Genomic DNA, 16,343 nt, shown 5'->3' on the forward strand with positions numbered 1-16,343 from the left:
TGTTTTGCAAATGACAGTCTGAATCACTCCAGACTAAAACATCACTTATCAATCAAATCAGACCAAATTATTAATCTCATTATGTTACACCATATCCTCCGGTGAGAGGAAACACACACACACACACGCACACATGCGCACACGCACACACACACACACACAGTTGGTCAACAGCAGGATCTCGAGTGTTTCAGTCACACAATCTTCAGTTTAAAGTCAGAATGACTGCGTTGACTCGTGTGTGATCACATCATGACACCTCTGTCAGAGCGGCTGCTATTGGCCGGTTCCTTCTATGGCCATATTTGGAGACATGCACACAAGTGAGTGCAAATGAATGATTTAACGAGTGAACAAAACTCATCTCTCAGTGTGGGTTGTCTGAGCGGTTTTTGCATGAAAAAAAGAGTGATCTTTAATGTGCATCTTACTTGTTTTGTGTTCCAGCAGGTGAAAATAGTGCATCTGATCACTTAGCAAAGTAACAGCTCACTTGCAAGACACTTGTAAATTATTTTGTAATATTCAGGCTAAAAAAAAAAAAGACACTTGTAAATTATTTGGTGATATTAAATAATTTTGTAATACTCTGGCTAAAAATCAAGACGCTTGCAAATTATTTTGTAATATTAAATATATATATATTTTAATATTCAGGCTAAAAAAAACAAGACATGTGCGAATTCTTTTGTAATATTAAATTTTTTTTTTTTATATATTCAGGCTAAAAAATCAAGACACTTGCAAATTATTTTGTAATATTAAATTATTTTTGTAATATTCAGGCTAAAAAAACAAGAAACTTGCGAATTATTTTGTAATATGAAATAATTTTTTTTAATATTCAGGCTAAAAAAACAAGAAACTTGCAAATTATAGTGTAATATTAAATAATTTTTTTAATATTCCGGCTAAAAAAGACATGCAAATTATTTTGTAATATTAAATGATTTTGTAATATTCAGGCTATTAATTTGAATAAAATGTAGATATGTTGATATGTCTTTAAATTTTCTGTAAAGCTGCTGTGAAACAGAAAAAGGGTGTCATGCATTTATAACAACATCTTTGCTGTAGTACCACTAATGAATATTTGAAGGCGTTAATAGACGTTTCTCTTTCTCACGCACACAGCGGCTCAGAGGCATATTTTAAAACCAGAGGAAGTAACGCCAGAGGTGACGCCATCATTTGCAAAACACTGGTCAGCGGTCAGTCTTGAGGACAGTTAAGACGAATGAAGGGAACAAAGACACACGGGAGGAGAGCAGGGGAGGGGAAGCTGGTGCCAAACCAGATAAGGTCGATCAGTCTGGACAGAACAGCCAATCAGCTTCCAGCACGAGCACAGGTCACTTCCTGTTCAGACTGATCTATACCTTAACACCTGTTACACGAGCAACCACATAACCACAAAGACAATACTGTCTGCGATAAATCTATAGATTGAACATTTCAAACCCAAGTGTGTTTGTGCTTTACAATACTTCATTTGTTTATATATATATATATATATACAGTATACAGAAGAAAGTGTAACTTATGCATCCAGATAGGCAGCTGTATGCAGTAAAATCAACATGCAACTCATTTTACTCCCATAATGGGATGTATTTTAGAGGGAAAATCAATGTTCAGCAAGAAAAACATATTTTATCCATCTGGAATTAAATGGATCACGAATAGTTAACTGGCATTAAAGTACAGCATTTTACATAAAACAGCCACATAAAACAGTGAATAATTAGCTGAGTATTGGTTAAAACTAGGGGAGAGAGACATTTATTCTTCCTAATAATTTGCATTAATGCACTAAAAATAGGCATTTAATTTTATATTGACACTGAAACGCCTAAAAACAGAATGAGTTTGAGCTATTTTTAATTGCTGTAGGTGATATTCTGCTTGTATATGGACTCACTCAGGAAGAGTAAAACCCACCGGCTGTGACACAATTAGACTTCAGCAGCCTTGAGAAAGTGCCGACAGACAAACTCTCAATCTCCTCGCACTCGGTTGACTTGTGTTTTCCTCTTTCTCTTCTAGATATGTGTGAACAAAGACAGAATAGCTGCTTCTCAGAGAGATTGTCTTACTGACCTGCATGCTGTGTGCTGTCTAAATGATGATAGATTAAATCGTGGCCGATTTTAAATTGCATACAAACTATTTTCTGGTTAGTAAAATTCTATTAAACATGACTAGGTAAACTTCCATTTTCAAAGTCTTAACTAGTGCTATTTGCTACAGGGTTATTACAGTTACCCTAAACTAAAACCATAAAAAAACTAAAACATTTTTGTTATTTTAAATAAAATGTAAAAACATTATTAAACTAAAATGAAATATACAATTATTTAACTTAATCTATTGTAGCTAAAACTAAGAAATAAAACATTCAAATAAATGTATTGTATATGCATTAAAATAAAATAAAAAAATTATAATTTATTGAATCTATTTTAGCTAAAAACTAATAAATAAATAAAACATTGCATTAAAAATGACTTAATATAAACTGAATTAAAATATACAAAATAATTTTACTTTAGCTATCGCAGCTAAAATAAATGAAATAAAATACATATTTTATTAAAAATAAATTCTTAAAACTATATAGACATAAAAAAATAAAAATATTTGAAAAAAAACAACAAAATTACTAAAAACTTAAGTCTTGAATATTCGGAAAAAAAGACACTTAAACATACTTAAACACACGAACAGCATAGTTTTGTACATTTCAGAGGTTTCAAATTAATATTTTTAATATTTACATTTAACAAAAATATCTTTATATTTAATATACATCCAAATATCTAATCTTAAAACAGTATTAATATATATATTGAATATTAAATATGTATTTTTTTAAACATTACATTCTCAACACTTTTCCCTCTTTTAAAAGACAAAGGCGTTAAAACAGGCGGGTAAATGTGTCATAGCGAAACCAAACGAGACGAGAGTCAACTTCAGATCACATCTCCCTTACCACACCTTTTTCCACTCTGCTTTTTATAATTGTTGAAAAACCATGCGGCTCTGACCTCAAACACACACACACACACTTCAAGAAAATCCCCGGCTCGGCTCTAGCTGTGTCAGGTTGTCATGGCTGCAAACAGACTTTGAAAGGCTGGTCTGATAATGTGAGCTGGGGAATTGAAACCTGGCCGGTGTTCCCTGTATGAAATGAAATGCTCAGGGCCTTCACACCTGAGCTATATCTGATGCCCTTGTTCAGATACAAAGAAGAAAGAGAAGACCAATGTGGTTTATGCTGATTTAAACCTGCAGCATCATGTGCATGTCAATAATCGCTAAAGCGACAGAGCAGACCTTCTCAAAACCACAGTGTTTCAGTGATCTGGGTTAAAAATCACATTCAGACATTATTCATCTCTCATTATATTCTGATTGATGGACTCCTCTTCAACCACAGCTGAAAGACTCATATGCACGCATGCAATCATCAAAATACACCTGACAGCAATAGGCCGTTATTAAAAGCTTTGTAAAATAAATAAGAGACTACATGCAACTGCTCATCAGACTCATGCATGCATGCCGAGTTCTTTGCAGGTGTTGCACACAGGAAATAACACGCTTGAGTTGCTTTACGGCTCCTTCCTGTGCCTGATCACATCAGATCTGCATTTTTCCTCTTTTAGTCAGCTTTACTTCATTTTAGCACACTTTCAGAACTAATAACCCGGCTGCTCCACTAATAAACTGAGCGTACTGATCTGGATTCTGCTTTGAATGCGATCCCGGTCAGTCAGACACAAACTCCTGGCATGGTTTCTCCCGCACACTTTCCTCACTCATAATCTTGCACCGGCTGATAATTCACTTCCCTCTGATGGGGATTGAAGAGACACGCTTTGGCGTTTCCCCTCCTGTTGCAACTGTTAAGCAATGGGAGAACAAACCGAAAGAGCTCAGGAGAACAGAAAGAAAGATAAGGCTGAACGCTGACCGGGAAATAGTCATCTAGCACATTTCTGTTCATTTTAATGTTCATTTCAACCATTTTCCATGAACATTTGGTGCCCCAATTTTAAATATTTGGTTACATCTTTAAGATGAATCATTTGTATTTGAGATGAATCACTTGTATTTCAGGATGAATTGCTTGTATTTTAAGATTAATCACTTATATTTTAAGATTAATCACATATTTTATGGTGGATCACTTGTTGTTTTCCTAATTTCTTTGGATAAAAGTGTCTGCTAAATGTACAAATAAATCCTCGAATAGAGCAAAACAGCATATTAGTGAAACCGGCATCAGTGACTGACAATAAAAACCATGCTTTTTTACTGTTCACACTATTTATTCATACAAACTTGCATTAACCAGAATTGAGACTCTTAAAGGGATAGTTCACCCAAAAATGAAAATTTGGTCATTTACTCACCATCAACTTGCTCCAAACCTGTATACGTTTCTTTCTTCTGCTGAACATAAAATAAGATATTTTGAAGAATTCTGGTAAACCAAACAGTTGACGGTACCCATTGACTTAACGTAAACAACTTTTTAGTTACCAACATTCTTCAAAATATCTTTTTATGATTCACAGAAACTCATACAGGCTTGGAACAACTTCAGTGCGAGTAAAAGATACATTTTTTGGATGAATTATCCATTTATGTGAGTTTTTAATATCTATTTATCGAGACGTCTGTCTCAACTGAAACGGCACCCAAATGCAGAATTCAAAATACATCACAGCAAAGGAAATGCGAATACGTGAATACTGTATATGTGGACATTAGCATGTGCTTAAATGAGTCAGGGGTCAAAAAGAGCAGCGAATGAAAGAGAGGCGTGAGGCACTGAATGTTATGCCTCTTCCTGTGTGGTTGAGCACCACGTGGCTGGCAGCGGGGTTAAATATGAGCACTTCTCCTGTTTTAGGCCCATTTCTACTTGGACTGGAGAGGAAGACGCCTGAAGAACTCTGCTAAGACCACCGGAGAAGAAGAAAGAGGCAAATATGGCACTACTGAGCTTGATCTACAGAGGTATGGATGTAATTGAGCCATAAAATACAAGTTCTGATGGGTAACGTATGGTTATTGTTATACTGAGATGCGCAGGAAACAGGAAGCGATTTATTTTGTACATTTTGACTTTTCTTGTTTCGTCATCAATGCACATAATGATGTACGACTTTATGTATTAATGTTCTGCATAAATAAGTTTTTCACTGTAACATTTGTGAGCAAATGATTATGTCGGACTCTCCATTGATGCATGTATAAAATAAAAATAAAAATAAAAAAATCAGATCAATTTCTGGAATGCAATAGATTGTCAATTGTATTTCACTATTATTTATTACATGACAATATGAAGAACAATGTTTAAAAGTAATGTATGCGCACCAGTTCCTGTTCAACAAAAGTTGCCAAAAGTGCTAAAAAAATGACTATTTTCTATTATTGTAGTTTCTTTTTTTTCCAACACAAAACAACAGCAAAAACAAAAAAATGGAGCATATCTGTAATAAAATGCTCATCTTCTTTTGAAAGAAAAAGCCTACTCATGTTGATCAAAATGGCTGCCGTCTGATGTGAGGAAGACGTTTGTGTCGCCACCGCTAGCATTTGCGAATGACGCATTATTCTTTCATAAAATGTGTACTTTAATCTACTTGTTTTCAAAAATTGCTGTATAAACTTTAACATAACTCAACAAAATGCATGTTGCAGTATATTTGTCATACATAATGCACCTAATAATTTACTTCAATGAATTATTAATGGCAAAACATTTCTGTTTTGCATGTCGTATGTTCAAATAGCAATCAATCAAACTCAATTTCCTCAAACATTAAGAGTTTCAAGTCTGTAGAGTTTGGGTGCGGTTCCTGAGCTGTGCAGAAGTGGAAATGTGTGTGTGTTTATGTGAAGGAGGAGTTTGAGATCTCCAGCGGTTCTCCAGAGGAGACGTGGACACCTGGACATTGGGATGTACAGTGCAGTCATCCATAAAGTAGAAAGCACTACTAAACCCCTCGCCACAGTGTAGTGTTTCCTACTTTATGGATGAGTGTACTGTTGGCTGCTGGGAAACTTCACGCCGCTCGACGCAGAACGACAGGAAAGAGAGAAAAAAGGAACTGGCTTGGTTTCGTAAAGCCGTGCACGTCTCATGGTGTCAATACTCATCCACGTGAGACGGCAGCATGCTTGCAGAAACTAAAGCCAGGTTTCTCTGATTGCTGTAAAATCATTGAAAATGTCTTGTATGCTGCATGTCAACTTCAATAAAACAGAAACAAATAAAACACATTTGTCTTTGAGTCAGGGTCATTATTGGTAACGAAAACTGAAACTAAAGTTAAAAACATTATTTGTTACCTGAAAATAAAATAAAAACTTTTATTTAACATAAAAAAGCATGTTTGTTTCTTAAAATCAAAATAAATGCTAGCTGAAAATAAAAACGTATTTTATTTATTAAACAAATATTTTTGTTACTTGTATACCAATACATTTTTCTCAAAAATATTTCTAATTTTCATTTAGTTTAACTTGATGTACTAAAACAGCTAAAACTACAACTGAAAAATAAATCAATGAAATACTAAAAACCATACAGACATACATAACCCCCCCCCCAAATTACAAAAACTTTACTAAACATTTCAACTGAAATAAAAATGAAAATGTAAATATAAAAAAATGACTCAAATTAATAAAAACTATATCTATATTTATAATAATATACTAAAATATATAATAATATGCTATAATCTGAATGATACTCCATCACAACCGAAACTCATTTTATGTGAAAATATACTTTATTTCAGTAAAAAGTCCATATTGCAACAAGTCTTGTCATTCACTTCAAGTAAATCACTTCGACTTTCCCCACAAAGCAAGAAGCCTGTGTGACTATCCAAAAACATGGTTTCGGCATGCACAAAAGAAACCCAAAAAATACTTTACCAAAAGAAGCCGTATTTACAGGTGAGTTTCCAAAAAATGCATTACAAAAATGTACAAAAAAACATCCTTCAGGACAGACACAAGAATTGAGCTTCGTTCTGGCTGTATGAAAATATCATACCTCAAATCACAAAAATACACCGAGCTCAATGCCGCGTACGGCCAAACAAAGCTACGTGCAACTACTACGACACATAAATAGAATAAATAAGGCCGAGTATAGATGGAAAGCCATCATGCATGCAGTCATTACAAACACAGCTGTAGTAAACTTGAAGTTAAGACTAAACGAGGTCTTATAAGGCTAGTTTTTATTATGGCCTAGGACATGCCTACTTGCAGTAGCGACAGTTACGATGGTAAGATCTGCGGCCTGTGCGTTCCTCAGCTTCACCGTGGCAGGAATCACAGCATGCGTCTGGATTATATAGTGCAGCGAGGGGAAAATCACCTGACTAGTTGATATTAAGGGGCTGTACAGTGCATCACAAGGATGCTTGTTTGATGACACGCAATCTACAATTATGCTAAAGCACAACTTTCTTTGTATATTCTGTTCTGCCAGTTCGAGAAACAGTCGAAACTGTCACCTACTTCCTGTCTGTGAGGACATTTGGGCTCTAGCTCCGCCCCTCCAAACGCCTGGCGTTCTGTGATTGGTCGCTGTGGTGACGTGCAGAGCACCTCAAGGTTTGGCAAGATTGTGTGGTTTGGACAGTCTCGCCTGAGAAGAGCAAGAGCTGACTTAAGACGCGAAACTGATGAGCGGTTCGACCTGAGAAATGATTTCACGATAGCCAGAACCAGCGGATGGCGCTAAAAAAACGCATTATACTGCAATGTAAAGTTGAAGGGTGTGCGGTGTTACGCTCACATGCTGTGTCTGTATTACGATGCTCCTAAAACGGAGGAAAAGAAATTAGGAACTAAGCAAGAAGAATTAAGACAGAGCTCATGCAGAAAGAAGCCAATGTTTCTCTGTTTCGTGAATTATTAATGTAGCTATTGTAAAGTGAGTTCCATGTCGATGAGTTTGAGAAAAGGCGAAGCAGAACTAAATACAAAGTTCATTACGAACAATAAAAGCTTCAGTGCATCATCAGATGCACAATATTCCATTTACAGAGAACGATCAACATTTTCCGGTTCGATATGCTGTTTTAGCATGCAAACAACATAAATCATAAAGTTGAAAATTATAATAAATATGTATTGTTGCTGGGTTTTTTGAGCAAATGCAAGCATAATGTTCAATTGGGGGGGGAACGCATAAGAATGTAATTGCCTAAATGAGCACAGAGGTATGGAAGCCCCTTTCCGCAATAAAAAAATAAAAAAATAATAATTACGACTTGTCTCACAATTCTGATCTTTTTTCTCAGAAATGCGTGATATAAATTTGCAATTCAGACTTTATATCTCACAATTCTGAGAAATGCCGTCAGAATTGTGTGACGTAAAGTCGCAATTGTGAGTTTCGCAAATGAATTGCGAGATATAAACTTTAAGAAAAGTCTTTTTCCCTCTCAGAACTAAGTTTATAGCTCACAATTCTGAGAAAAGAAGTCAGAATTGAGAGAGAAAAAGTCAGAACTGCGAGATAAACACGCAATTACAAGGAAAAAGTCAGAATTGCAAAAAAAAAAAGTCAAATTTGTGAGTTTATATGTCACAATTCTGACTTTATTTCTCGCAATTTCTAATTTACATACTGCAATTGTGAGTTTATATCTTGCAACTCAGAGGAAAAAAAGTAATAATCGTGAGATAAAGTCACAATTACCTTTTTTTAATTCAGTGTCAGAAACGGCCTTCCACACAGTAGTGTGTAGAATATAATAAAACCGTGTTTTCAGTAGAATACAACAACATTACTAATAAAATAATCTGAAAGTGCAGAAAATATTGTGATATAGATAATAAAAAGCTTTTCGGCCAGTCGGTGATCCTTCAGATTTTCTCCAGTAAAAACGAATGAATGAATATGTAAAGATTTGAGTTCAGCTCAGTCTGTACTGGTTTAACTAACCGGTTTGTATTATTCTAGCTTTAACTGGATAACACCAGCAACACAAAACAGGTGAAGGGACACAGTTCTGCAGTCTTGGACCCTACTTGTAGTGCAAAATATTTCAGTAGCGACAAAAAAATGATTTTGTCACACTCCTTCGCTTTATTTTCCAGAATTCCTGGAATAAATATCATGTCAACATGTCTCTTCTAAGTGTGCTCTGCCTTTCAGTGGATGATGTTTGTGACACTAGCAGACGGTTATTCATGTCTAGATGCTGTTATATTGAAGTTAAGCGTTTATTTAGAATATTTTGCTATTTTTTACTCTTCAAATGAGTATTTTATAGCTTTTAAACAGGCATGAGCTCTAGTCACAGCTTTAATGGGTTCAAACCCATTTTCCTATTTGCACAAGTATTGCGATTATTTGCTTTTTTGAAAAGAAGAAACAGTCCGACAGACGAAAGCGCTGATAAGTCTGCATCATTATGGCAAAAATCAGAGAATGAGAAAGATTCTCCTATCGGACGGACACACTGAAACTGACACGACACACGAGAAAAAGTGCAATCTGCAGATCTTTAGGCTCACAGCTATTCCTTCTTGCTGGAGCCCAGCTTTCTGAAGAGCTTCCTGCCCTTGGAGAAGAAACCTTTCTTCTTCTTCTCAGGCAGGGAGGCGTCGGGGAACGGAGGGGTCGCGGGGGGAGACGAGCTCAGGGTCAGTTTCTGATCCGAGTCCGGCTCGGGGTTTGGTCCTGGCTGAGAGGAGCTCACGGGATCAAGATGCTTAGACAATTCTGTCTGGCTCACCTGGGAGAAAAACAGAGGAAAGATGAAGGTAGGCAGGTCATTGAGATTTTAATGCTATATAAAATAAAATACAAAATAAAATAATTAAAAGAACACAAGCTGTTTAAATGTACATATGATAAAAAATTCAAAAACTGTTTCTGGTAAGTTCTTATTTTAAAAAGTCCAGTCCTTCAGTGAGCTATGAGAGAGAGTTAACTTTCAACCAATTGCATAACTGTTGTATAAAAGAAAAGAAAAGAAAAATAAAAAGACTAAAATTATGTAAGGAGATTTAATACTGTATGTATGAAATGGCATTGTGGGAATAGAAAGTAGCAGAAGGAAAAATACAGCAGCAGTCAAAAGTCTGAGCATCTGACTTTATGATCTTAAAATGCTTCATCTTAAATTACAAAACAAACTCACGAGGCATGAGTTTAAAGGGATAGTTCACCTAAAAATAAAAATCCTGTTAAAGCACTGAAAGGACTAACTGGAAATAAATAAAAATTCAAACAAAAGCTACAACTGAAATAATAAATGAAACCTAAAAAATTATTAAAACTAGTAATAATAATGATAAAAAATAAAAATGACAAAAGCATGTAAAATTATTCGAACTAAAACTAGAAAATAAAATGAAACCTAAAAATATGAAAATAAAAGGTAATTCAAAATATTAATAAAAACTATAATAGTATATAAATAATACAAAAATAACACTGGTCCCTAACCCTGACCAAAAACAAAACAAAACACATTTTTTGGGGGTGATCACTATCAATTTAAATGTAAAATTATTATGTGAAAATTAGAGATTTGGGAATAATTTGCTGGGCTTTATCAATGCAAACATTCTGGATTCAAAATGATTGAATCTCTAAAACTTTACAGTACTTCTTTACAGTTTTTCTTTGTTATTCTGAGCTTGACAACTTAAACTGAACACTAAAACCTCACTGGAGAAAGCCAGTCATACAAGTTTTGAGAAAAGGAGGGTGAGTAAATGACGACATGTAATGTTTTGTAATCTCTTTAAAGCATGTGTATTGATTCTATAATTCATCTTCAGACTCTCAGTGTTATGTTCAGAGTCATTATATCTAGAGATGCTAGAGAGGGTTTGCTGCAGGTCGGGTCAGGTCTATGAAACACTTACGGTCACTGTTTAAAGTGAACACCTCTCCTGTGCTTCTGAAAACCATGCAAAAATAAAAACAAAGACACATAAGACGACATGCAGAACAAAAGACAGCTGGAGAAACTAATGCTGTTAATCTGTGATGGACAGAACAGAATGGAAAATACATGCAATGATCAACATTAATGCATGCAATAAACACACACACACACACGTACCTGTGAATCCCTGCGGCTATCCGTCACCGTGTGCTCCGTACGCGACGCATCTTCTTCTGTCTCTGGAAAAGCTTGCAGGAAGTTGGACGGTACGAGGCCTTTGTGTCCATTGAGATCCCCCTGAAAACAACACAGACCCATCATGCACTGCTGCTTTGCACAGTCATTTAGTGTTCATGGCCATACACAGGGTTTAGAAATACAGAGATACAAAAACTGAGAGGTTCTGGGATATATTTTTATTCCCCTGATCTACATATGTGCATTTGCCCTCCATTTAATAACAATAGCTTAGATAACAATCTTAATCTTAGATAACAATAGCTTTAAAACTCGTCTTTTTTCAGTCTTTTTCAAACGTAAACAAGAAAAACGTAATGAAAAATATAATATAATAATGGGTTTGGAATGACAAAACTTGAATAGGTAAGTAATAAAATTTTAGGTGAACTATCACTTTAAATTTTGAGCACAGAGCAGCCATTGACATCACTATAAAAAGGACGCAGACACATGGGGGTTTCTTGCCAAATTAAAGGAATAATGAAGGAGACGAATAAAAAAAAAAAACATTAAAAAACTAGAATTTTTAGTAAACTAAAACAACTAGTGCTGAGAGGGAGTTAACTTTCTACCTTGCACATAATAGATGAAAAGAGAAATGTTGACTTGGTAACTCGCACAAAAGATACAACTAAAATATTAAATGAAACCTAAACAGTAATAAAAATGGTAATAATAATCCTTGGGTAATAGTAGCTAAAGTTACTTTTAAAAGTAATGCATAACAATATTACATTATTGCATTTTTATTTTTTATGGAAAGTAATGCATGTTACTTTCGTGCTACTTTTTGTCACCTAGGCTGGACTTGCTTATTTGTTTTTTAATAACGGGGGGAAAAAAAGTTTGTCAATATTTTTGGCAACTGTAAAGGCCCTTTTACACCAAAAGTGAAATGATTAAGCCTCAGGCTGCACTCCCTGCACCTACACCTCACCTACACCTCACTCCCAATAAATGGGAAAACATAGTAACTTGCATTACTTATTTGAAAAAGTAGATTTTCAGACCATATTTAACATAAATGGTCCATACAGCACTATTTCAGTTTTATATTTGGTATATATTAGTGCTGTCAAATGATTAATCGCATCCAAAGTAAAAGTTTTTGTTTACATAATATGTGTGTGTGTGTGTATTGTGTATATTTATTATGTATATATAAATACAAAGACATGCATGTATATATTTAAGAAAAATATGTTACGTTTATATATTAAATATATTTATATATGATATAATTTTTATGAATATGAATATATACACGTAAATACATGTAAATATTTTCAAAATATATGCTGTATGTGTGTGCGTGTCTTTATATATACATAATAAATATACACAGCACACACACATACAGTATATTATGTAAACAATAACTTTTATTTTGGATGCGATTAATCGTTTGACAGCACTAGTATATATAAAGTCATCTGTAAATATTAAAATTTATTCAGGGTTTTTTACATTGATTTTCTCTAAGTGACTTTTGCATGCACACAAGAAACTTTTTTGTGCCCTCGAGAAACTATTCACATGCTCATGGGAATTTTTCGCATGATTGCGCATTACAATTTCTAGTTCTATTTAACCTATTTTCTTTGTGGATGACTGCCATCTTACTATGAATAAAGTGAGAGCATGGATGCACATGAATTAATAGAGATCTACTTGCTCAAAATTTGGCTTTCCTTTTGGTCTAATATCAAGGCCTAATGTCCAATTTAGCACATCCTCAAATGTCACAATAGGTGGCTCAGTGTGCATTGTCCTATATGCTAAGTTTAATGGTTTCTCGTGCACACATGTATATTTTTTATTTTTGCAAAGGTCCTCAAGGCTATGTCATACAGTGCTAAAAATATCATGAGATGAAACCCAAAACATTTTGCATAATTAAAAAGTGCACCTTGAATTCATTCAGTCATGTTTGACAAACACTAAAGAATCACTAAACAGCTGCCATGAAAACACTTCTTGTATGATAAACTTATTTTCATCAAACTCTTAATTGTCTATTATAAAAAATTAAATGGGGGCAAAAGTCTGGAAATGCAAATATTTTTCCATAGTCTTCCAGACCTGGAAATGACTTAAATCAAATTCCATACTTTTCCAAACCACGTTGGAACCCTGTAATGTGTTACTTTTTAGTTACTTCAGAAAATGTAATCTGATTACGTTACTTGTAATGCGTTACCCCCAACACTGGCTCTGGCATAGCAGCTCAGATCTCTGCAGCACCGAAATACAGTTGTTATTATTAAGAGATTACTTCACAACTTTTATTATTGACCTTGGAAATAACGTCAATGGTAGCACGGCCACAAATGTCATTGCACAAAACTCCTATTTATTATGAATATACTAACAGACAGACAGACAGACAGACAGACAGAGAAACAGGCACGAAAGAAACTCACATAGTAGAAGCCGTCATCGTCCATGTCATCGAACACATAGATGACGTCGCCCGCACTGAAGGTCAGTTCAGCCTGGACAAACAGTACATTAAACTCTCATGCTTTAGACTGTTTACTAGTATAAGGAGCTTTTTTGTCATAGTAATAATGTCACCTCTATGTCTGCATTGGGAGAACTCTCTCTTGGGTCGTAGTCAAAGATGGCCACCATCCTGCGAGGTCTGGAGCTTCCCATCGGGTCGGCAGAGCGACTGAGGTCTGCAAGTCAAACACAACGTCTTAACGAGCATCTTTAAAGATGCAGTGAACAAAAATCGGAAATGATGCAGTGCTCAGGGGGTGAAAATGACACAGTAAGTGACAGAAATTCCAGAAAATACATATGAAATCGAACATTTGATATATTTGTGTCTCTATTATGGGTTTATCAGGTGATGATTTGGTGCCTCTGCAGACACTGCAGAGCTTGAATATGAAGGAAACGCTCTCAACGATCTTAAAACATGAAATGACAATTATATCTAAATCTACTGTGATGGTTGACCGTAAAAACGGCTTAATCTAACACAGTGAACCGACAACTACTTCAGATGTATTCTAGCATTTTATGCATTATTTACAACCATGTTAATATTTGCAGATTTTATGAACTTGAGTATTTCAATTAATTGATTTAATTGAAATATTTGTTTGCTGTGAAATTATATGGTTAGGAAAAAAAAGCAATCTGCAAAAAATGCCCATTCTTAAAAAAAAGTTAATTTTTGATAATGTCATAAACTTGTACATATACACATATCAGTCACAAGCTTGGAAAAATTACTGTGTAAAAAAAATGATGTAATATTGTGGAATATTATTAAACATTTTCTGTTTGAATATATTATAAAATGTAATTTATTGCTGTGATCAAAACTGAATTTTCAGCATCATTACTCCAGTCTTCAGTGTCATAAGATTCTAATGGCTTCTGAAAATTCAGCTTTGCATCACAGTGATTAATTACACAAAATATATTCAAATAGAAAACAGCTGTTTTAAATTTAAATAATATTTCACATTATTACTGTAAGTCAGATACATACGCAATGCACGTTTATGAACACCAAACTTAAAGCTAAGTAAGCTTAATTTATGCATTATTGTATAATGTTAGACCACAATTCATAACAGTTATCAGTTTCAGGTCAACGAGTGTCATGGCAGAGGAATAGTTTGAAAACAATTTAGCTGAGGAAGTTCATTAAACAGTTAATTAAATGGTTGATGTGTGTACAGTAGCAGCAGTAGTGTCAGAGAATGAAACTCAATCTATCAGGCTCAGTCTGTCTCTATCAAGAGTGCATGGAAATTATGTACAACTCATTCTGCATTTGTGTTAAAATAAACTTCATGCATGATAAACACTGAACAGAAGAAAAAGAGAAACACTTAAAGTACATGCAAAGTGAAGCAAATTACAGAAGACATGAGCTCAGCTGTCCAATGAGAGACTGAAAGATCATTAGTGGTTAGTTCAGAGATGAGGGCGTGTGGATGCAGATCTCCATGGTAACAGCATGCAGCGCTGCATCAGTACATCAGCATGCAGTTAAACTGTCAGTCACATGCGGCTGGAAACATGAGAGAGAACCGCAGGACAAGACAGAAGGAGCTCAAACCTTGACTGGAGGAGTTCATAGCAGACGTGTCGTCCCACACCGCAGCCGACTCCACTGGAAAAGGACAGAAGTGGGCGGGGAGGGAAGGGTTAGACACAATCTGATTGGCTGCCTGACCTTGATTGACACTCGGGCTCATGGGGAAGAAAACAAATCAAACTAAACAAAATGAGCCACAGCGCTTTGAGGATATGAGTGAAGTGGTTATGAGACACACACACACACACACACACACACACACACACACACACACTCTCTTCAGGCAGTCAGCTTCAGAGAGGTGGTGAGTTGACCAAAGGGGGCTGTGAGCCAAAACACTTATTTAAAGAAATCATTCCAAGTTCAATATAAATTTAAGTTTGACAGCATTTGTGACACTGTCACTTAATACAAAAATATGTTTATATATCATTATTTATTTATATTTTATTACATTTTTTCAGCTTTTTTTTTTTCTAAAAAGAAAAAACAGCATTTGTGGCATAAAGTCAATTATCACAAGTTATTTTATATTATATATAACTGGTTATTATTTTAATATATTATCATTAATTATTATTAATTTATTTTGCAATAATAGCATTTGTGAAATAGTCAATTACCACTTACATTATTATTTTAACATATTATTTATTTAGATTTTTTTTACATATTATAATTATTTTAATATTATTATTATTATAGTTTGAAAAAAAATCATTTGTGAAAGTCAATTACTTACCACTTATGTTGTTGTTGTTATTTATTTATGTAGTATTTTTCATCTTATTTATCTAAAAAAAAAAATTTTTTTGCAATAATGTAAATTCCCACAAAAATACTTGTAATTATTTTTAATTATTAATATTATATCATCATTTAAATTTTTTCAAAAGAGAAAAACAACACTTGTAATGCATAATGTAAATTAATACTATATAATCTATTACTTTTATCATTTGTTTTATTTTTATCAGGTTCTTTTTGTCTATAAAGAAAAACAGCAGTTAGAGTTAATGCACTTACAATGTATTGCAATAAACATACAGTGGGGCAAAAAAGTATTTAGTCAGCCACCAATT

At 34.4% G+C, this 16,343-nt stretch overlaps 1 protein-coding gene across 1 annotated transcript in view; it reads right to left on the minus strand.

The window, feature by feature from the left end:
- Positions 1-8,741: 8,741 nt before the first annotated feature.
- Positions 8,742-16,343, minus strand: part of LOC107591465 (peripheral-type benzodiazepine receptor-associated protein 1-like) — an 18,737-nt gene continuing 11,135 nt past the window's right edge. Inside the window, exons 6-10 of the mRNA XM_016280610.1 lie at positions 15,283-15,336; positions 13,776-13,879; positions 13,622-13,693; positions 11,136-11,255; positions 8,742-9,794 (exon numbers count right to left, since the gene is read on the minus strand). Of these exons, the coding sequence (XP_016136096.1) occupies positions 9,576-9,794; positions 11,136-11,255; positions 13,622-13,693; positions 13,776-13,879; positions 15,283-15,336 (569 nt within the window). The 3' untranslated portion in view covers positions 8,742-9,575. The remainder of the gene's footprint in view (positions 9,795-11,135; positions 11,256-13,621; positions 13,694-13,775; positions 13,880-15,282; positions 15,337-16,343) is intronic.

The sequence above is a fragment of the Sinocyclocheilus grahami genome, unplaced genomic scaffold (genome assembly GCF_001515645.1).
Source record: "Sinocyclocheilus grahami isolate Dianchi unplaced genomic scaffold, SAMN03320097.WGS_v1.1 scaffold142.1, whole genome shotgun sequence".
Lineage (NCBI taxonomy): Eukaryota > Metazoa > Chordata > Actinopteri > Cypriniformes > Cyprinidae > Sinocyclocheilus > Sinocyclocheilus grahami.